General features: G+C 51.0%; 1 protein-coding gene across 2 annotated transcripts in view; it reads right to left on the bottom strand.

The window, feature by feature from the left end:
- The window catches only part of Rab11fip4 (RAB11 family interacting protein 4), a 107,309-nt gene that overhangs the window by 66,346 nt on the left and 18,289 nt on the right, over positions 1-22,674 (bottom strand). The window contains exons 2-3 of one of the 2 annotated variants that reach the window (XM_021212448.2): positions 10,836-10,923; positions 9,727-9,815 (exon numbers count right to left, since the gene is read on the bottom strand). In XM_021212448.2, coding sequence (XP_021068107.1) covers positions 9,727-9,815; positions 10,836-10,923 — 177 coding nt within the window. Of the gene's footprint in view, positions 1-9,726; positions 9,816-10,835; positions 10,924-22,674 lie in introns of those variants that run through there. The other variant, XM_029545993.1, reaches the window with a different exon arrangement.

The raw sequence follows: 22,674 nt of genomic DNA, 5'->3' as shown, positions 1-22,674 counted from the left end.
GAGAGAGAGAGAGAGAGAGAGAGAGAGAGAGAGAGAGAGAGAGAGAGAACGAACTAATCAAATTCTTATCCATGGCTCCTTCCTGATCCCACTGTGCAGCCAGGCCTGAGAACACTGGCTCAGCCTGCGGTGTTTTGGAAAGCCAACCTCTTTCAGAGTACATGCCTGCGTGATGTTTTCCTACATGTGTCAGAGATTCCCTTAACTCACTGGTGGGGGAGGGCAGCAGAGAGAGCAGGTTCACAGGAGAAAGTTCTGGCTAATAAAACCAGAACCCTGCCAGGCTCAGGAAAGATGGAACCTATGCGCCTGCGCCCGCCCACTCCCCACAGCTTCATGGCGCCCTGCAATGGTGAGGCTTCCCCATAAAAATGTCCCCCGCTCCTGAGCACCAGAGTGGGGCTGTCCTGGAGGGAGATACCTCAGGCTAGCTCGGGCCAGACTTCCCAGGGGATGATTAGGGTAGGAGGTGAGAGGGGCTGGCTGGTGGGGCGAGGGGGTGGGGGCTTGGAGGTGGGGAGCCCAGGCAGAGGAAGTGAATGGAGAGGGCCTCCTCAACACCTGCTCAGCCTTCAGGCTCAGCGTTCAACCACTTCCCGAGGATGAGGATGTTCTTCCAGAAGCTCTGAGCCTTAGGTTATAGCAAGGGGTTTTCCTTTTGGAGGGAGCATACACAGCGGGGTGGATTAAGGGCGGATCCTCCTGAGCTACAAACTCTCCGCTGACCGCCACACTATGCACACAGCGCGCCACCCTGAACCTCCAAGCTCTGTAGAGTTGCAGTACTGTCTCTTAGAAAGGAAGTATTCTTCGAACTTAGAAGTGCAGTTTGTCATAAGCGGCCTCAAGAATGCTTCCTTCTGGGTGGACGGATGAAGGGATGGTGGTCTTGGATGGAGGGCTCTGAGGTGCTCTCAGGCTGGAGACAGGATAGAAAGACTTGCTCTGACAAGGTGGGTTTTGCAAAATCTCTGAATGTGAGTGGAAGCCATTTGGGGTCTAAGATGAAGTCCTGGTCCTTACCCAACCCCATTTGTTTTGGACTGTGTGTGTTAGGGAGGGAAGGCTGTGTACGCACAAGCTTGCAAGGGCTTCAGGGTGACCTGGAGGAGTTGGCCCTCCTCTCCTACCCCGTGGGTCCCGGTGGTAGAACTCAGGTAGTCTTGGTGGCAAGCACTCCTATCCACTGAGGTATCCCAATAGCCCAAGAGAGAGGGTTTTTCTTTTGTAGGTAAAAGTGTTTGCTCTTATGTATGCATGTGCACCAAGTATGTGCCTGGCACTTGCAGGTGGTACCAGGTCTTTTTTTTTTTTTTTCGAGACAGGGTTTCTCTGTATAGCCCTGGCTGTCCTGGAACTCACTTTGTAGACCAGGCTGGCCTCGAACTCAGAAATCCACCGGCTTCTGCCTCCTGAGTACTGGGATTAAAGGCGTGCGCCACCACACCCAGCGGTGGTACCAGGTCTTATAGACAGTTTTGATACAGCTTGTTTCCTAACAATCCTGTTGGGCAGCTCATAACTGCAACTGCAGCTCCAGGGGATTGAATGCCCTCTTCTGGCCTCTGTAAGGATGTGCACAAACCCACACATATACACATAAATAGAACACAAATAAGATTTTTTAAAAAGAAGGATCTAATGTAATCTTGATGGGCTCCTCAGAGAGGAATTTATGGGTGTATCAGGAGCTTTGATATTTGCGTCCTTTAAATGAACAGTTTGCACTTTTGGGGAGCCGGGAACTCTTCCCTAAAAAAGCATCAGCACATATTTCAGGACCTGAGGTCTTTCAGACTTGGAGGCAGCCACGCCCAGCATCCCCCCTTCTTGCATCACATTCAACCAACCATGAGCAGAAAACAAAATGCTGGAGGTGTAGCTCAGTAGGAGGGGCTGTGCACAGTGGGAGGGGCTGTGCTCGGTGGGAGGGGTTGTGCTTAGCATATGCTAGGCCCTAGGTTCAAGATGGTTCCCAGCGCCAAGCCACAACAGCCAACGGAGCAATGACAAAGTAGCCGTGTTGTACATACCTGGACTTGTTTCCTTGCCCTTGCTCCTAAACTGTGAGCTGTAGTAGGTATTTGCATAGCATCTGCATTGCTTTAGGTATTACAAGGAACCAGGAGATGATAACAGGGGCATGAGAGGTTGTGAGTGGGCTACATGCAAATACCATGCCATTTTTATACCCGACGCTTGAGCACCCGTGGGTTTAGGTGTCCTTACTGGTCCTGGAACCAATCCTCTGCAGGTTCAAGGGCTGGTTCTAATTCAAATCTGCTGCCATGGTTTGGAAACAGTCACAAGGGCTGGGTGTGGCACTGCACTCAGGACGCAGAACAGGCTGACCTCTGGCCCACATAGCCAGGCTAGCCAAGGCTAAATAAACAGAGAGGCCCTGTCTCAAAAGCGGGTGGGGGACAGGAACGCATTAATCAAATGGACATGCTTGTATTCTAATAAAGCTTTATTTATAAAAATTTCTTGGTAGGCTCAAGTTTCTCCATCTGTGTCTCTGTTTTCAATCAAGTCTTTAGTCCATCGGGGCAGAGGTCTACTCTTCTGTTTTCTGTATTTGCTATCCAATTTTCTCAGCGTCATAAAACAAAGTGACTTCTTTGCCCACCTCTGCCAATGTGTGGACTTATTTCTGGGCTCTCTGCTCTGCTCTCTGCTCTGGCTGCCCATTCTCACGACAGGACCACGCCTCTTTGACTACTGTAGCTTTGCAGAGTGTTTGGCTACTGTCAGGAGACAGACTGAGGCACAAGTATGATTACTGCATGGCTTTTGCTACTTCTCAAGATTACAGCAAAGCATATGTGTCAACACTACAGAATGATAAGCGGTAACAAGTTGTTCTTGGTGGAACAAGCGAGGGAGAAAGCCCGGAGGAGGATACTGCAGTGACTTGGTGATATCAAGGTTTGGGGATGGGGAGTAAACAGTACTTGTATATTATACGGTTTGGTACAGTCGGTAAAATATAACTGGTACAGTCTTCTTGGCTTCTTATATTAAAAACAAAAAATGCAAAACTATTAAAAATCTACTTTGAAGAAATATTTGTTATTTTGTCTTATATGTTTTGCCTATATGCTTACATGTGCACCACATGCGTGCAGTGGCCAGAGGTCAGAAGAGGGCACTGGATCGCCTGGGACTGGGGTTAGAGATAGTTGTGAGCTGTCATGTGGGTGCTGGAAACCAAATCTGGGTCCTCTGGAAGAGCAGCCAGTGATCTAACCACTGGGCCATCTCTCTAGCCCAAAAGATGTATATTAAGCTGGACTGGTGGCTCATGTCTATCATACCAGGATTGGGAGATTGAGGCAGAAGGGTGACTGTTATTTCAAGGCCAGCCTGGGCAACATAGTGAGTTCCGGGCCAGCCTGGGCTTCATACTGAGTTCAAAAACAGGTAGAGGCAGAGTGAGACCCTGTCTCAATGCAATAACATCAACAAGACATCTAATCTTCTAGATGCCTAGAGAAACCCTGAGGACACAGGTGCTGCCTGCTGTGAAGAAGAGGAGCCCAATGGGGCTCTGCCACTGTCGTCACTGCTCCCCACAGTACAATGGAACCTTCTGGAGAGTAAGACTGAGCAGTGATGGCTCCCAGGCCTCCAGGAGGCCCAGCGCAGATCCTCCTCTAGGGTGGAGCAAAGGGGACCCAGAGAAAGAAATGCCAGACAGCCTGTGACAGTTAGTGGCAGAACAGAAGGCCCAGAAGAAAGACAAACATCACAAAGGCCCAGAATGGAGACAGAACACGGCCTTCCCGTAATGTAAGTAGATGGGAGGGGAGAGATCGGTCATCAGTCGGGAGCGCTTGCTGTTCAAGCATGAGGTCTGGGTTTAGCTCTCAGATGCTAACATCCATGGAACAGACTGCACGCAATCCCAGCCACACCGGTGACCCCAGGTTCAGGGAGCGACCCTGCCTCAAAGGGATAACAGAAAGATAGAGGCATGTTCTCTTTTGGCTTCTACTCACGCATGTTGACACAATAAAATTAAACTAGGAGAGATTTGACGTCACCAGTTTTGGGGTGTGAGATACGCTACATCGAGAAGCAGGTGGGACCCCAGGTTACACTTCATCCCCTGGGAGGAGGGACACTTGCTGTGGCTGTGGTGGGGGTTCCGGAGAGAGAACAGTGGGGATGGGGAATTAGGAAGCTGGGTAGACAGCAGCTGTGACAGAGAGGATTATGGGAGCACAGGAGGGGAGGCTGCAGTGTATAAGGGTACCACGGGTGACTCTTTGACCTGGGCATCTTTAGATGGATAGTAACATTAGATTCTTACACTGGCTGCCAGCCACACAGCAGGGACAGGTGACCCGATGCCCTTCTGGTTTGATGGGTTCCCTATTAATCTGCCACATAGGTGGATAACCAGGGACCCAGATTCTCATAGTTAGGCTTTGCCTCACTGCCTGCCACGGGTGGCCACAGCCCCTAGCCAGCATGCCCTTGCTTTGATGTCCATGGGCCCATGCCTCCACAGCTCTCGTTACCATCGGGACTGGGGGCCACACAAAAGGGAGGCCAGTAGGCAGCCCTTGGCGCAGACTGGATTGGGTATTTGGGGCGGGGGTATGGAGGCTAGTCCTGGAGACACCATATCTGGATATCTTCTGGCATCCTCTCACCAGACCAACATTTCCTGAACTGAGAAATATGGTCAACAGCACACAGTGACACTTTCCCCAACAGGTGTGTCAGGCTCTGAGGACAAGGGCATGCTCCACAGTCAGGATCTAGTGCTGCACAGGAATGGTTAAGTAAACTTGCCCAGGCCATGTGGTGCCCAGCATCAGGGCCTCCATGGCACCCGGAAGAGGAACAGATGCAGAAGCCTATGTATCCTACAACCAACAGGAAAGCATTTTATAGTCTCGAGGTGACTCCCAACAAGCCACAGTGCTGCAAGTGACATCCACACCCTGCAGGGTTCATGTCCCTCCACTGAGGGCGCTCAGCTACAGTCCTGACATCCAGTTGTGTGCCATTCTCTACCTCCCCAATCCCCAGCTCAGATCTGTACTCCCTGGGGACACACTGGAACCCCACAAGAACCAGAATCCGGCTGGCTGCTTGGTCCCACACTGACCTCTAGGGGAGAGCTGGAGCATAGCAAGGTCCACAGCATTAGGATCTGCCTCCAGCTGGCTTCCTTGGATTCTGACTTTGATGAGCTACGGGTTTGACCCATCTCTTCCAGGAGCTGGGGATTCCAGTGAGTTCTAAGGATTCACTCTGCCTGGCTGGTTCGGTGGCACTCAGGAACCCAGAGGTAGGAATTGGCCCGTGTCCACCAAGCTATCTGACTCAGCAGAACAAACCAAGTCACCTGCCATGTCTAGGAATACACAGCTTCAGAGGGTACTCTGGCCAGAGCTGTGTGGAGGATGGGAAGAGGGTTGTTTTCCTGGAAGAGGCTCAAAACTCAGAGCTACAAACACAGTCACATTATATAGTCCTACAGGAAAGATGGGAAGAGCTGGGTTGTTGAGATTGCTGGCTCCATCTTTCTGCCTCCCTGGGACCTCTGGATTTTGGGAAAACAGTACAACAACAACAACAAGACCATTGCTTATAAAGAATTCCCTCTTGAGGGTCAGGTCCTCCGAGCCTGCTTCCCCTCTGCTAAATGCACCATCTTTTCTGGCTGTGGCTGAGAGAGTACGGATGCCACAGAAGCCGCTGGAGCCCATGGAACATGTCCCTGCTCCTGGGTACCCCTGGGGTTCCTGGCCTCAGTGCGTCTCTGTTCTCCAACTTCTCAGCACAGGCTTCGTTTTGACATGTCTTTGAAACCCTGGACCTCGAGGGTGAAGGAGATGCAGAGCCTCGGGTGACTCTGGATCCCTGATTTGTCCTTGCATTAAAGCAGACCTAGACTGGCTGGGCAAGTCTTGCTTTATGGCCAAGGAAACTGCGGTTCTGAGATGTTGAGGGGAACTCGCTGAGGTTGTGTGGGTAGTCAGTGGCCTTAGTGAGGTATGGATCCCATTTTAAATGATGGTACAGCCTACTCATTCTGCACCCTCCCACAAAGGCTGGGTTATCCGGGCTCCATGCTGAGCACAGTCTGGACCGCAGACTTGTACCCTGGCCCCACATGGCTGGACCTTTAGTCTCTGTCATCTTCAAACTGTTAGACAAAATTTCCAGGTTCCCTCTGTGTGGAGCAGGCATCTACACTAATCAGACTGGACAGAAAGAGCCTTGCTCACGACAGTGCCTCATGCCACTAAGACGAAAACCAAACCTCTCTGCGGAAATCAGGAGGGCCTTAGCTGGTACAGTAAGGGAGTCTCCTGTCACCTTAACCCTTTCAAAATAGCAGTTTGATGCTGGCCAATCAGCTTTTGGTCCCTGTTATTCAGTTTCTTTATTCCTGTGATAGCAACACTATGTTTAAATTACTAAGTTTAAATTACTGTGCTTAAGAGATCTTTAAAGCAGAAATGCTTCACCAGGTGGTAGTGCATGCCTTTAATCAGGGGGCAGAGGCAGGTGGAGCTCTGTCTGGTCTACAGAGGGAGCTCCAGAACAGTCAGGGCTACACAGAGAAACCCTGCCTCTAAAAAACAAAACAAAACAAAACAAAACAAAAGCCTCTAACATGTAAGGCCCACTTGCTCAAGGACAGATAACTTCCTGAAATGCTGTAGTTTATGTAAGATAATAAACCGCATGTTTTCACTTCTGTAAACAAGCTTGGTTGCCCCAACTGCACAGGATATGCACTTGACCATGGGTAGGCAGAGGAGGTACATAGGCTGGAAGTACGTCAGGATATATGTCTGCCAGTGGTTGGTCAAAGGCAGGAAGTTTGTAGCCTTGTGGGTTTTGCCTTTATAAGCCCCTGACTAATGTAATTTGGGGCCATTCTCTGAGCTTGAGTCTCAGGAATGGTCTTGGCCAGTATATTTTTAAAAATGTATTTATTTATAATATATACAGCATTCTGCCTGCATGTATGCCTGCAAGCCAGAAGACTTCATTATAGATAGTTATGAGCCAACATGTGGTTGCTGGGAATTGAAATCAGGACGTCTGGAGAAATAGCCAGTGCTCTTAACCTCTGAGCCATCTCTCCAACTCCCTGGTCAGTATTTAATAAACCCTGTTTTATTAAAATTAATTCATCGTCAGATGGTGAATCTCTGAATGACCCTAGATCCATTACTGTTCCCACTTTACAAAACCCACTGTCCTGTTTCTGCCCTAGATCTTGTGTTAGTCCTGTTGTCAATGAAGGAAGCAAGGGAGGGAGGGAGGGAGGGAGGGAGGGAGGGAAGAAGGACAAACTTATCTTGGCTCATGGTTTCAGAGTCTCACTGGGATCCATTGCTTGGAATCTGAGATAAGACAGAGTAACACGGTAGTAGGAACGTGTGGTAGAAGCGTCATACTCATGGTGGGGAAGGGCGGGGTGGTGGTGGTGGTGGTGGTAGTGAGCCTGATCTACCAACTTTTCCCTTTCTTTTTTTTGTTTTGTTTTTTTGGTTTTTTGTTTTTTTTTCAAGACAGGGTTTCTCTGTGTAGCCCTGGCTGTACTGGAACTCACTCTGTAGACCAGGCTGGCCTCGAACTCAGAAATCTGCCTGCCTCTGCCTCCCGAGTGCTGGGATTAAAGGTGTGCGCCACCACGCCCAGCTAACTTTTCCCTTTCTTGTCCTTTCATTCCCTCCGACAGGATGGCGGGGCCTGTGTATCCAGGGCAGATCTCCTTTTAGTTAACCCTCTCTGAGAACACCCTCCCCCACGCACCCTAAATGGCCTTTCCCAACCTTCTAGGTCACTGTTTCCCACCTGTGGGTCCTGACTCCTTTGGGGTCACATATTAGAGACCCTGCATATCAGAGATTTACATTACGATTCATAACAGTAGCACACTTACAGCTATAAAGTAGCAATAAAATAACCTCATGGTTGGGGGGGGGGTGTCATCACAACATGAGGAAAGGGTCCTAGCAGGAAGGTTGAGAACCGTGTTGTAGGTATGTCTCAATCTGATCAGGTTATCAGGCTCAAGTGTGAGAACCTGGGTAAATGATCTACCACCAGGATATACTCAGCCCGCACAATTGCAATCTTTGACTGAACTGTTACACTTTTGTCTCTGGATAGTGCCTTTGCTTTCTTCGACACAGTCTGTTTGGCCACCCTCAGCATTATCGGGCACCCTATCCAGCTTCCTCCCCGCAGAAGCCCCACTCGGACACCACCACGCAGGATACTACAGCTCTAGGCTTCTTCCATTTCTCGGGGAGGTGGCCTCGGGATGAGGGACTGCCCAGAGCCAGAGGGGTTTTGGAGCTGACTTGGGTGAGAAACCAAAACAGTCCTCATCCAGCCGGAAGGTTCCCTGGAGACTGTGGGTAGTGCAACTTAAACCGTCTCTGTGGTACAAAGCTGTGCTTGCAAACACAGTCCAATGCATTACAAACAGATCATTTGGCGATAACAGCAGAATAAATTAACACACACACACACACACACACACACACACACACAGTGTGCATTTATGTGGAAGCCAGTGTGTGTAGAAGCCAGGAAACTAGAGAGGGACAAGAGAGGCCTTAAGGGAAACAGGCAGAGGCAATAACAGAACACGTGTAACTAGGAACTTTTATGTGGTATGAGGAGCAGAGGGAGTGAGGAGACTAGGAGTCAACTAAAGCCAAGGATATACACAAATACAAAATGAAGCTGGTCTCTATGATGGCTGCTCTTGGTTGTCAGCCTGACACGCCTGAGAAGAAGGAACATCCTCAGCTGAAGATTTGCCCCCATCAGATTGAGCTGCGGGCACAACTGTGAGGCAGCTTATTGATTATTGATTGACGGTGGAGGGACCAGCCCAGGGCAGCTGGCCCCAAGCTAGCTCGACAGAAGCCGAGAGCACACCAGCAAGCAGGGTACCTCCATGGCCTTGGCTCCACCTCCTGCCTCCAGGTCCCTGCCTGAATGACTGACTGCTGGTACTGGGTTGTGATCTCCCTAACTTGGTTCTGGTCATGGCATTTACCACATCATCGGCGGGACGCAAAGAGGCACAGAGCTCTGGAGGCCTTGGTATTTCCCTGAAGGAGTGGCTTTTATGCCTAACCACTGCCTGCTACCCACACCTAAGTTTATGTCACTGAGATGACATAGGGCGTTACCTCTAGGTGTCCCATGATGGCGCTGGTCACAGAAATATCACACTTGGGACTCTCAACCCCTCCAACTCCCCACCTCTAGACAGAAGGAGCGACTAGAGACTGGGTTATGAAAACTAACTTTAAAATTAAAAAAATTAATTATATATTTAGTGTGTGTGTGTATGTGTATGTGTGTGTGTGTGTGTGTATGTGTGTATGTGTGTGTGTGTGCATGTGTGTGTATACTAGACTTCCTAAGGGCTTCACTGTACCGATTCCAAAGTGATTTTTCTTTTCTTTTCTTGATTATTTTGAGACAGAGTCTTGCTATGTGGCCAAGGCTGGCCTCAAACCTGTGGCAATCCCCCTGCCTCGGCCTCCTGAGGATTAGGATTAGAGGCAGGTGCCACCTTACCCAGCAATCCTGTAGTTGTTTTTGACTTTGATGCCAGGAGACCATTAGTGGAAGGCCCAGCCCTTCCAGCCCTTCCAAAGCTGAGCCCAGGTGCAAATGCAGAGGGTAGCGGAGGGCAGCAGGCGATGAGGCAGGGGCCCTTACCTGCTCCACACAGTCTGGGATGTCTGGAGAACATGGCAGGGTCCCCGCGCTCTCCACTGAGAGCACGTCCTTCAGCAGCTCCTCACACCCTGTGGACAGACAGACGGACAGACAGTGAGTGGTCTGAGCCTCAGTCCACAAGGCTGTTCTTCTGACTAATGGGCCTCGGAGGGAAGAGCTGGAAGAGCAGGTGGCCCATGGCTCCAAACACAATGGCAGGGGAGGAGATGCCTAGCTGCATGGGCCTGGTCGGGGCCACACAAGGTGTCAGGAAGGCACTTGATGAGAACTTCTTCCATGGGAGGAACCGCAGCGGGAACAGAGAGGAGACACTCACATATACAGAAGCATGCTGGGCGCAGGGAAGTACCTGGCTAAAAGGTACTTCCCTCTGTGCACAGGGGCCCACAAAGTTCCCTACCGACCCCCAAGCCCTAGATAGGGCCACTCTTAGGAGGTCAGGAGGCTCCTACCCCCTGCCCAGCACAGGCACGGGGCAGGTGTGGTTCAAACTGGCCTAGAGAATCAAACAAAGGCCTTCAGAAAGTCTTAGGGGCGTCTGGGCTTCCTCAGCTTCCCCAGCGAACTTGTTCCCCTCACATATCCACTTCAGAATTCTTGCTTCCTTCCTACTTCCTGGAACCCCAAGGATCTTGCAGAGGTGAGCTCTCCCAGATCTGACCACTGGGGGAGAACCTGGCTTCTTTCACAGGTGACAGGATCCCTGTGAAGCCACTCAGCTCATGTTCTCCCAGCCTCCAGTGCCAGTGGGGAGGCCTCAGAAGTCCTGGCTGCCTCCCTAAGCCATTTCCTCAGGAGCTCGGGGGAACCTGACAGAAAAGCTGAGTATCCTGTGAGTTCTCAAAACTGCCTTTGGAATTTTGGAAGAAAAAAAAGAGAGGGGGGGGTGTTGAGGAAAGAAAGGGAGGAATTAGGAAGGGCTCAGAGAAGAGAGGGCAGATAATAAATAAGGAAGCCCTAAGAGGAGAGGGAGAGAGACATGGCAGCCAGCTCCCTCCAGGAACAGAGCCCATTTCTAGGACCCACCCTGGGCTCTGGGACCCATGTGCTGGCCTCCTAGCTAGACAGGGCTCCCAAAAGGACCTCACCTTTCATGGCGAATACTCCACGGCAAAAATCCTTGAAGTTGATTCTCCCCAGGTCATTGGGATCCAAACACTTCACAAGTTTTTCCACCTTTGGGAAGGAAAGAGGACATGCTTGAAGCACTCTGGACACCCCAAGGGCCCAGGGCACCAGGCAGAAGGTGGAATGGAGGTGGGTGGGTCTGGCCAACTAGGTCAAAAGGACACCAGTGTTCCCAACGTGGTCTTTCCCTCTAGGATCATGTCATTCTCTGATTAAGGCTCAAGTGAGAAAAAGTAAAGAGGACTCAAAGGTGTGCAGGGCGTGGTCCTAGAGCTTCCCCAAACCCCACCCCAAAGACAGCACACTGGAAGCCAACACTGCAGCCAGGTTCATTGCTTGTCTACTCTGTAGACAAGATCTGGCTATGTAGCTCAGACTAGCTGAAAACTGAATTCTCCTGCCTCAGCCTTTTGAGTGCTAAGATCACAGGCATGTACCACCATGCATGGCTAACATCTTTTGTTTGTTTGTTTGTTTGTTTGGTAGGGTTTTTTTTTTGAAACAGCATTATATGTGTCCCAGATTGGCTTCAAAGTTGCTAGATAGCCAAGGATAACGCCTTCTGCCTCCACCTCCAGAACGCTGGGATTACAAGCATATATCACCGTGCCTGTCTTTATGCAATGCTGAGGACTAAACCCACAGCCTTGTGTATGTAAATTACTAAGGAGTTATGTCCCTAGTCTATGTACTTTAGCTTCTTGACATTTCTTGCAAGTTAGCTTGTACCTTAGTAGTGGCCCTTCCTAACACTCATTCATTCATTCACTCACTCACTCATTCAACAGCTGTCCACTGTGCACCTCCTACTTGCCTGGTGTCTAATGGCGGTAACTGGTTAGTTTTACACATGGTCACATGAACACACACATGCATAGTCACACATACACACACATCCATACTCATGTACCTCCTCAGGCAACATCCCCCCAACTCATCACCAGCTGCTGAAAACGGTGTCCATGGTAGAGCGAGACTTTTTTTTTTTTGATGATACAGCCGCTTTGGGGTTACCCAGGTTCTGCAAGTACGCCCGATAAACTCAATAGTTCCCCAAGAGTTATACTTGGGTGGAATGGTATTTTGGCTTGCCCTACATGGTGGGGAGCAAGCGCTTGTGTGTTTCTTCCTTGGGGAAAGGTTCAGAAAGCAAGGGCAAGCTCTTTCTGGAATCCCCTCTGGCTGGGCTGCAGACCTACATGCAGGGTGGGGATCTATCACTGCTGTGCCTGTCGGCATCATTACGGCCGGGTCTGCCCTCCCTCCCACTCTGCTTGTCGCGTGTGCTAGAGCACAGGCAGGTGGGAAGATGCATCTGCTCTCACACTGTTTTCTCTTCCCTGCACATCCACAGGATGCTTGTCCAGCATGGCAGCTGCAGCGGGCACCTAGTCTCTGTCACTACTGCAGCCAGCATCAGGAGCTGGGCTCGGTGGGCTTCAGGGAGCACAGCTCCCACCATGGCCACTCTCCATTCCTGTGCATAGTGGCTGTGGCTTTGTACCTCTTTCCAGCTTGCCTACTCTGCTGGATCCGAGGGATAACCCAGGAGCTATGCAATGTCCTAAGATGTTTCTGAACCTGGTACCTACCTAGTAGAGCATCCCTCGGATCCAGATATCCCCAACTCTAAGGGGAATGCTATAGCTGAGGTTCAGAGAGACCCTTAGTTCTGTGCACTATCCAAAGCTGAGGAAGCCCCAGCCCTTCCCCTCAGCCGCCATGGAGTAGTAGAGAACAGTAGTCAGATAACAGGGAAGAGGTTTTTTTGCCACCTCAGGCCTGGACAGAGCATCCCCAACATTGCAGCTGTCAGCCCTGTTCCCATCCCCATTACCAAGGAAGCTGCTGACACTACCAGGCAATGACGGGGCTTCGGAGAATAGTACTGCCCAGGTGCCACCTGCAGGCTGTCAGGGAGCTCACCCACGGCTCCAGCTGGCCATCTTCCCCTCCTCTCCTCCTGCCCTCTCCCCTGCCATTACGGAGAGCCTATGAACGTAAGGAGGGCCTGGGACATACTGACCCCAACCCCCAGCCTCTAGGATCTTACCCCTACAGCCCTTTCCAACGCCAGAGCCTATGCCTTAATTGAGGCCAAGTCCAAGGCATCTACTCCAACCTCACACACTCTGAGGGACAGCAGGGCTCTGTGATCTATCAGATTGGGAGTCTTTAATCCCTAATGCCTAGGGCCTGGGGACATTGCTAGGGCAGGCTGTCCATCCTCTGCTTCCAGAGAAAGCTAGTACAGAGGTAGGGGTTGGGGTGTCTGATGACAGACAGACAGACAGACAGAGATGTGAGGCTGTAAGGACCTCCATACAGTCCACAGAGATGTGATCCAGCCTGCAGCTAAGAGCTCACAACCAGTGACTCCCTTCTCTTCAGCTACTCCCACAGAGCTCAGGAGGGTGGTGGTCCCAGGGTAGTGGCTATGTATATTCTTGAGACAGCTTTGTGGAAACTGTAATTAGTAAATTCTTATATCACATACAATTAGCATTCACAAAGACCACAACAGTGGTTGCAATGGTCTATCTATCTTACTCATTTGTTTAGTTGGTTTGGTTTGAGTTTTTTGTTCTGTTTTGTTTTGTTTTGTTTTGTTTTGTTTTTTGAGGCAGGGTTTCTCCACATAGCTTTGACTGTCCTAGAACTTGCTCTATAGACCAGGCTGCCCTCGAACTCAGAGATCCACCTCTCTCTGTCTCCTGAGTACTGGGATTAAAGGCGTGTGTCACCATCACCCGACACAGTGGTTTTTTTTAAAACAAGGCTCTAGCAGTATTTCGTAAAAATGGGTGGAAAAAAAAATCCTTGCAAGCCCATCAGGGCTCATTTTGAGTTATTTAAACAGCAGCTGCTGTAACAGCCCCATGTTACATTTGAAGACACTGAGGCTCAGGGAAATTGAGCCATTTAGGCAGTCACCAGCAGTGGCAACTACTGAACAGGGTCTTCCTGACCCTAGAGTACCAGCAAGCTTTCTACTGCTTCCCTGCCCTCTGCAAGTGCGTGGCCTCTACTGAGCTACCTGAGTGCATGGAATACCAACTCAAATCCCCTACATCCCATGTGTGAAGACAGATCTGGCTGGGGTGCCACTCTGTGAGTAAGTGCAAGCCCTGGCCTCTCTCCCTAACATGGTCAAAGAAACATAAAGATTCTGGAGGATTGTATTTGAAGTCAGGCTACAAAAGAGATCCTGTCTCGGAGAACAAACGAAACAGGCAAAACCAGAACACACAGAGAAGGGAACAGCGGGGTCTGGGGCTGTGTCTGCTGAGTTCCAGGGACTCTCTCTCACACCAGGGAGTATAGCAGGTAACACTGAGAGCCAGCACAGCCAGCCAGCAGTCCCAGCAGTCCCAGCAGTCCCAGCAGTCCTGGGCTCCTCTGGCTCCCACGAGAGGAGAGAGCAAGCCCCAGGGCTGGCAGGGGTGATGGAACAGCTGAGGCACGCACAGCTGGGCCAGCAGCGTGCTGGCAGAGGAACTGGTGGTTCTGCTGGCAGAGGAACGCTGATCTTTCGCATTGGGAACCATTCAATTACCAGGCTTCCCCTTCTATTTCTGTTGCTCTCCTCTTCAGGCTGGTTTCTTCCACTTATCTATCCCCCAGAGTCGCATCTCTCTGACGGAAGGATGCTGGGATGCTGTGAGCCCGCTGTGGTCAGCTTACAGGTAAGATCTCTCAAGCCCAGCTGCCTCCCAGACCTCCCCCACGCAGGCCTGGCAAGCCAGTGAAGGCCAAGCAGCCCTTTGCCCCTGAGGTCTCAGGCTTCCAGCACTTAGAGGTTCTGAACAAACATTAGCCCTTCCTACCAGGAATCAAGGAAGAGCAGAGCAACTGCCTTTATGCCAGGCACTGTTTGATCACTCCATAGACAGAGTGATATCCAGCGTCACAGGCTTCTGGATCCTGAATAGCAGTCTTATTCCCATTTTACAGATGAGGACAATACGCTAGGCTCAGATGTGTGGGGTTAAGGTCCTAAAACCACGAGGTGGGAGCTGAGCCCAGACAACCCCCAGTAACTATTGCTATTGAAATAATTTTGATCACTTATACCTTCCGGGCCTTGCTCTGACCAGAGGAAAAAACAAAGCTAAGACATTTTGACCAGAACAACTAGCACCAGCACAGGCAACCCTTGCTTAAGAATTGGAATATTAAAGGAAAGAATAGTTAAAAGACACTGAACTGCTAAAAGAAAGGTTGGCCGCTAGCATCATCCAGACTGCAGACCCCCAGCCTGTTACTCGGACCAGTGCCAATATTAAAGTTCTGGGAAGAAGGGCATGGTCACATGTGCTGTGACCTCTAACAGGATGGTCGCGCTAGATCCAGCCAGCCTAGTCCACACAGGGAGACCTCAAGGCAACGCTCCCCCCCCCCAACACAAATAAAACCAACCTGAGAAGACACCTGGCTCTGGGTGAGCTACACAAGTTCCCCACATCCTGTCTCTCCCACAGACCACGGGCAGAGCACGGCGTGGGGAACCTAAAGAGCCAAGGCTCCGAGGGGTGAACAAAGAGAAAACAAAAACTTGAATTTGGGGGATTATCATTACTCTTCTTTCTATTTCCTGTGCAGCAGATGGGGAGGAGGGGGGCTCTAAATCTAAAAGAAAAGCTTTCTGATGCAAAGCTGGGGAGGGGTCTCACCTGGGTCAAAAAAACAAGGAAAATGCCCAATGTGTTTCCTACTCTCCTTTTTCCTCTCTCACTCTGTGTGTGTGTGTGTGTGTGTGTGTGTGTGTGTCTGTCTGTCTGTCTGTCTGTCTGTCTGTCTCTCTCACAAGGCAAGCTTAGGTCCCAAAGCTGAGTGGTGGCAGCAGTCACACAGTCACGTGTATGTGGCAGTGGTGGCAGAGAAGAGAGGAAGGGTAGAGGGGGTGAGAGAGAAATTAGGAAAAGAGCCCCTGGGAAATGGGCAGGGCAGACCCTGAGAAGGTGGAGCTTAGGAGTGGATGGAGACCCATGTGTGAGGCTGACTGAAGTCCTGAGCTGCAGACGGAGCAAACAGTTCAGAACTGAGCAGCTGACTGAGGCAACAGTGGACCGCCCATGGGTGTGCATCCTTGGGGAAGCTCTGAAGAGCCTGGTGCCAGCTTTGGGAACGGAACTGGCTATGTTAGAATAGCTGCTTACAGAGAACGGGCAAGTGGGGATGCTAGGCTTCAATTTAACTGGACTAATTTCCTAATTAGAGCACCGACTGCTCTTCCAAAGGTCCCGAGTTCAAATCCCAGCAACCATATGGTGGCTCACAACCATCCGTAACAAGATCTGATGCCCTCTTCTGGAGTGTCTGAAGTCAGCTACAGTGTAATTACATATAATAAATAAATAAATCTTAAAAAAAAAAAAAAAGAAACCTACACTAAGCTGACATTTTCCCAGAGATATCTAATGGGACCTAGAGTCTTCTAGTCTTCAAGATGCCCAGAACACAATCCAAAATTATTCACCATACAAATGGGAAAAGATGGTTACATTGTGTGCTGGAATACATGGTAACAAAGTTACTGACTCTAAGATGATCCAGCTATTTCCATGTTTCATCAAAGGTTTGTTGGATTTTTTTTGATTTGGGGGACTAGAAATTAAAATCAGGGAACCAAAAATATTTTAAGGCAGTTGACATAACCATCCTCCATGGGCACTAAAAATGCAGATGGTTCACACACATGCACACACACACACACACACACACACACACATGTACACAAGCAAAACACCCATACACATACAACAAAAATAAATAGGGCTGGAGAGACGGCTCCATGGTTAAGAGCGCTGCTGTTCTATCAGGTGACTTAGGTTCAATTCCTAGCACCCATACCATGGTTCATCCACCTGAACTCTGGCTCCAGGGGATCTAACTTTGCCTTCTGGCCTCCACAAATACCAGGCAAGTAGTATACATTCAGTCAATTTTTTAAAATATAAAATTAAATTGTATGTGTAGTTTTATAAAATGTAAAAATTATGTATATACACATAAAATTTTAAAAAGAAAATTTAAGGGTTAGAGAGATGGCTCAGCCACATGCTGATCCCAGTGATTCTGTCCTCGGAAGCACTTTAGGGCCAGCAAAGTGGACAGAACGGAGGCCTGAAGCTCAAGACGTGCCTGAGTTGTCAGGTACGGCACATGGAACAGAACGGGGGCAGCATGGGTCCCTGGACCGGTGGTCAGGGTGCCGGCAGCTGGCTAGGAGAGGGAAGTAGGGATAGCAAGTGGCAAAGGGAGCCGGGGAGAGGGGGATGCCAGCAAACGCTGGTGCCTGGGGGTAGCTGAAGCAAAGCTGGAGGGCTGGTCCTGAGCTCCAAGGCCCGGAGGCTTACTTAGGTCGTAGCTGCAATGGGACACTCTGAGTTAGATCCCCTGCAGGAACTGGGTGTGGTGGCACCCTCATCAGATGGGTACACAGGAGGTGGGAGGAGGAGACAGTCACTGTTATCCAGGGTCTGCGGACAGCAGGCTGGCTGCAGTGCTCTGTCCTAACAACACGACCTACTAGGTCAGGGACCTCCAGGCCTCTTCCTCAGAGCCTTCTCAACAGCTTAGAGGAGTGGTTCTCAACCTGTGAACCCAGCCCGACCCCTCTGCCAAACCCTTGTCTACAGAACTATTTGCATTACAATTTATAACAGTAGCAAGATTAGTTATGAAGTTGCAACGAAAATAACTTTATGGTTGGGGTTCACCACATCATGAGGCATTAAAGGGTTGCAGCATTAGGAAGGTTGAGAAGCACTGGCCCAGAGAAACAGAAACATAGCCCCCTCCCTGTTTGGCCTCACCCTACATTAGAGGAGGCAGGAGGCAGAGGTAGAAGAACCACCTTAGCATTCTCTTTGCAGGCCAGTCTTTTCCCCCTGCCACCCACCCAGAGGGCTCTGGCCCTCCTCTGGGGCCTCTGGGGCCTCAGGACCAAAGGCCCAGCTGCTTGTTTATCCACTTTCCCAGGCACACAATAAGGTCAGTGTTCTGGAGTCCAGAAGACAAAGGGTGCAGGCAGCCACTGACCTCCCAGCTAATTCTCAGGGAGGGTGGAGAGGGGAGCCAGGCAAGAGTTCCCACAGAGCCAGGTGCAGACAGAGGGAAGAGTTTCCAAAGAGGGCCCTGCCAGTCAGTCCCTACACCCCAGGCCAGGCTGAAGAGTCTGGTGTCAGTTCCTAATCACCGCTCCCAAAGCCTGCGCCCCATGGGATGCTCAGGGCATTGTGGTCTGTATGTCTACACTGGAGTCTGTGTAGTCACATTACCCCTAGAAGACTGGTTCCACACATCTACAGTGCTGACTCTCAGGATCAACTAAGAGAATAACTAAGCAAGGAATAACGAACGTTGTGCCATGCTCACCAAGGATGCTGGGTGAAAAGGTGCTTGCTTAGAGGGAGCTGGAGGGGAACGGGTGCTGGCAGGAATGGGCAGAGGGGCCTGCCTGCAGCTCCACCATCAAGGTACTTGGTCAGGAGTCTTGGGGACCGCCTTCTCTCTTTATGCCTCAGTTTCCCTTTTTGGAAAAATGGAAGCGCTGAATAACACTAAATACCAGCAGCCTCGGGAGTCTATAGAGGTGGGATGTCTCCCCCAGGTTGTTTGGGGTACACATGAGGTTAGGGAAGAGATGAAAACCAGAGTGACAGTGAATGAGAGGAATGAAGAGAAGCCAGTGTCTCCCTCCAAGTCACAGGGCCCTGTGGAGGACTCAACCAATGTCCACAAATAAGGGCAAGACCTGAAGCAGGTCCTGATGGCTGCTCTACTCTCCGCCTTACCCACCCCTGTTTGACCAGGCACACAGGATACCTCAGGCAGGGCCAGAAAGAGCAGACTGAGCCAAACCTGCGTTTGCTTTAGGCAAATGTCTGTTAAATCACTGAGATGAGACAGGAAGAGAACTCTGCAGGGGTTCTGGTGGGGGAGGGTGAGCCAGTCACGCAAGGTTCTCTACCCTCTCTTTCCAGAAGAGGATGCATCTTGGGCGACATTGGGGACGATCAACGGAAGGAGGCTTTGGACAGGGTGATGCCTCCAGGCCACTGAAGGAAGCTGCCCTTGAGCTGCTGTGCTTTCTCAATGTAACACACACACACACACACACACACACACACATACACACGCACACACGCACACACATGCATGCAGGCAGGCATTTTTCTCTGCATTTGAGCCACGTATGGGTTTTTCTTCCCAAAGCTGAGGGTCCCTGATGAAGAACTCTCCTGGGGCTGGTAAGAGCACCCACAGCAACTCATGGACCTGAGCTTGGATCCTAGCAACCGTGTTGTAAAAAGCTGGGTATGGCTTGCATATGCAACCCCAGTGCTGTTGCGAGTGCAGACAGGGGATCACTGGGACCTGCTGGCACCCATCTAGCTCTAGGTTCAGTGAGAGACCCTGTCTCAAAGGAATAAGGAGGAGTGAGAGAGCGGGACACCCATCTGGCATCCTGTTCTGGCCTCCCTGTGTAAGTACAGGAGCTGGAGCCTGCACACTTGCATGTATACCGCACCCCTCCCCCTTCCGGGGTCTGTTGGTAAAAAAGATGGGGAGGGAAGGAAATTTCAAGAGCTAAGGTGGTGGAGAAGGACTATTGGGACGTCTCTGGCTAGGGTAAGATATCAAGAAAGGAGACCTGTCACCATGGCCCAGGCCACCCATCCTGAGTAGTGTCGTCTCAGCTGAGCTGTGGCTGGAGTCCTTTCAAGACCCCATCCAGCATGTCACCAGCGGCCCCTTAATCAGTCTGAGCCGCTACAGTGGAGAGTCCCTTTGGCCACCCACGAGAGCTTTGTTTAGTGTCTGAATAGTAATGAAAATGACAGGGGTGTGGGTGGCCCCTAAAGTAGGCTGTCCTCTGTCCCTGCCTTCAGCAAACATTTCTTCAGCTCCACAGGGAGAATGACAAGCTCCCAGGAAGTCCCCAGGGAAAGGACAGATGTCCTGCTGTACATTATGAGTAAAATAAAAATAGCCTTGGGAAGAGCATAAAAGCGCGGAGGTGACTGATCACACGCCCACACGTCTGGGCCGTATGTCACCCCAGGTCTCTGTGGTAGACAGAGCTGGCCTGGAATCCCCCCTCTTCTGTTCACCAGTGGTGTGAGCAAAGGCCAGTGACTCAGCCTCTCAGTTCCACCTCATCATCTACTGGGATTTAGACACACGCAGGCTCTAGAGAAGTAACCCTGTCCCAACTCCCTGAGTGCAGAGGCCGCTCTCCGCAGAGGCCGCTCTCCGCAGAGGCCGCTCTCCGCAGAGGCCGCAGACGTGTATCTCAGCACACTGGCTGCTGGCTGGCAGCTAATCCTTCTGTTTCCTCTCACAAGAGTTTTCAATCCGCTGAACTTAAAAATGGAATTGGATCATTTAAGAACCCCAGCAGGGTGGTGGGGACAGTATAAAAAGGGAAGGCTCACAGTTTTTCAGGGGTAATTAAGACAGAAGTGGCCATAAGGTCACCTCCTGGATGTTTCTGGAGTCCTGATGGTGGGGATTTAAAGGAAGCAGAGCCCAGAGAGCTGGGGACATCACACTGGGGCAGCCAGCAGATGTGACTGTGCTGGACCTAAAGGACGGACACAGCAAACATGCAGTTACAGGGAATACCAGGGAGCAGAGAAAAGAGGGGGAGAACAAGAAGACATGGGAGGGGTGGACAGGAGCTCAGGACAGGCTGCAGTGGTACCAGCTGGTTGGGGGCCCGGCACCTGCTTTGATGGCTGGAGGACACAGAGGGCAGGGAAGCTGGCGACGGAGCATGGCCAGGAAGACACAATCCCCTCGGCTGGGGTGAGGGTAGCGATTAGCAGGGGCTCAAGGACCCAGGTTTGTACTTAGGAAGGTGCTGGAAGGTATAGGGGGAGAAGGCAGGGAACGCTTAATGAGGCCAATACAGTCCAGAAGAGAAGCCAGGGCCACGCAGGGATGGAAAGAAGGACGCTTGCTTCGCTTGGTGTGACAGACACAGGGAGGCCAGGTTGACACCTAGGGGTCATTTCCTGAATCTCGATAGACAAGGAGATGGTGACCAATGCACCTGGGGCATCGGGTAGGGTTTGGTCGGCCAGGGTGGCATGTCTGCCTGGACCACAAATCCAGGCACCCTGGACTCTCAGACACAAGGCCCTCCTGGCCAGGCTCCATTGTCTCACTGATGCCACAGACCTGTCTGCAAGGGCAGCAGTGGCAGAAGAGGGAACTTGTCTCCACCAAGAAGACACAGGTGGCTCTGGCTGACTGTGAGGGACAAGGTTCTGTCCTATGGCTTCAGTGACCTGCCTCAGGGAAGGCCACAAACACAGCTTCTTCTCTCAGTCACTCAGCCAACACCAGCCCCCAGCTGTGCTGAGGTCCACAGGGTGTGGGCAGCTGAGTTCGAGGCCTGGGGTACATTGGGGTGCATGGTAGCTCAAAGGCACAGCCACCACCTCCCTGTTCTCTCTGTGAGGAGGAAAGACATGGATACCCCTACTCTGAGCTGCTGACAGGACAGAGACTGGGAGATTCTCAGCCAATCGGTTGGGTGGAGGTTCCCATTTTTTTTTGAGGCAGGGTCTCAGGTAGCCCAGGTTGGCCTTGAACTCCTTATCTTGTGTCTACCTGTGGCGTGTTGGGATTAGCGCTGCCTGTTACTGTACACTGTTTATGCCTGTCTCCATGCAGTACAGGAGATCAGAGCTTTGAGCATGGTAGACAAATATTCTACCAACTGACCAACATCCCCCGGCCCTCCCTCTTGAGCCTGCCTTTCTAACTGCTCCTAGCACAGGCCAATCCCAGCCATCCTTGGACTTGCAGAGTTCTAGTTGATATCGATGGCCCAGTCCTGAATTCTGAAGCCAGGTCCAATCTATGCACGCTACTTGCTTGGGCTTTTTGAGGTTTAGGAAGGTTAAGAATTAATGAGGGCAGGCTGGTGAGATGGCTAAGTAGTTAAGAGCTCCGACTTCTCTTCCAAAGGTCCTGAGTTCAAATTCCAGCAACCACATGGTGGCTCACAACCATCTGTGATGGGATCTGATGTCCTCTTCTAGAGTGTCTGAAGAGGGCTACAGTGTACTTACATATAATAAATAAATAAATAAATAAATAAATAAATAAATAAATAAATAAAAGAATTAATGAGGGCAAGGCGGGGCGTACCTCTGGGAACCATTTCCTGGCTGTGGGCCAGGGAGCTCAGCCTGCAAGGGGAAGAAGGACACTTGGACAATGCTTCCCCAAGGGAGGGGCACACTAGGGGTCACACCGCGGGTGGGTGGTCCCTGGTGTCCTCCAGCCCAGTGTCAGGGCCTCTGAGGCGGCTGGAGGGGCACTGCTCATGCTAGAGCTTTGCTGGAGTCTCTCCCACACTCACGTGAAATGCCTTTCTCTCTTCCTCAGAAGCTGCCATTGGGCTGAAGGTCTCACAGCCTCTGGGGAATCACGTTTTAGCTTCTGAGGCAGAACAAATTATGGCAGCTCCAGCCAGAAGCCCTGGCGTCGCTCCTCCACATGATGAAGGAAAGGTTTCAGGTCCTGGGAGCCCACCGGGGAGTTTCTCGGGGAGGACTACAGCCTCACCGCCCACCCAGACACAAACAAACTGCACCCCCCCCCCTTGAGCCGGGGTTTTCTCCTGTGAGATGACCAGGATGCAAAGGCCAACTTGCACTATAACCATGGAGACCAAGGAGAATTTTGAACTTGAAAGCTATTGATTTGAGCAGGGGCTTATTAAGAATCCTGTGGGAGGGCTGGTGAGATGGCTCAGTGGGTAAGAGCACCCGACTG

The sequence above is a fragment of the Mus pahari genome, chromosome 14 (assembly GCF_900095145.1).
Source record: "Mus pahari chromosome 14, PAHARI_EIJ_v1.1, whole genome shotgun sequence".
NCBI classification, from domain to species: domain Eukaryota; kingdom Metazoa; phylum Chordata; class Mammalia; order Rodentia; family Muridae; genus Mus; species Mus pahari.
The sequence above is the reverse complement of the archived record's forward strand: the minus strand, read 5'-3'. Positions and strand labels throughout refer to the sequence as shown.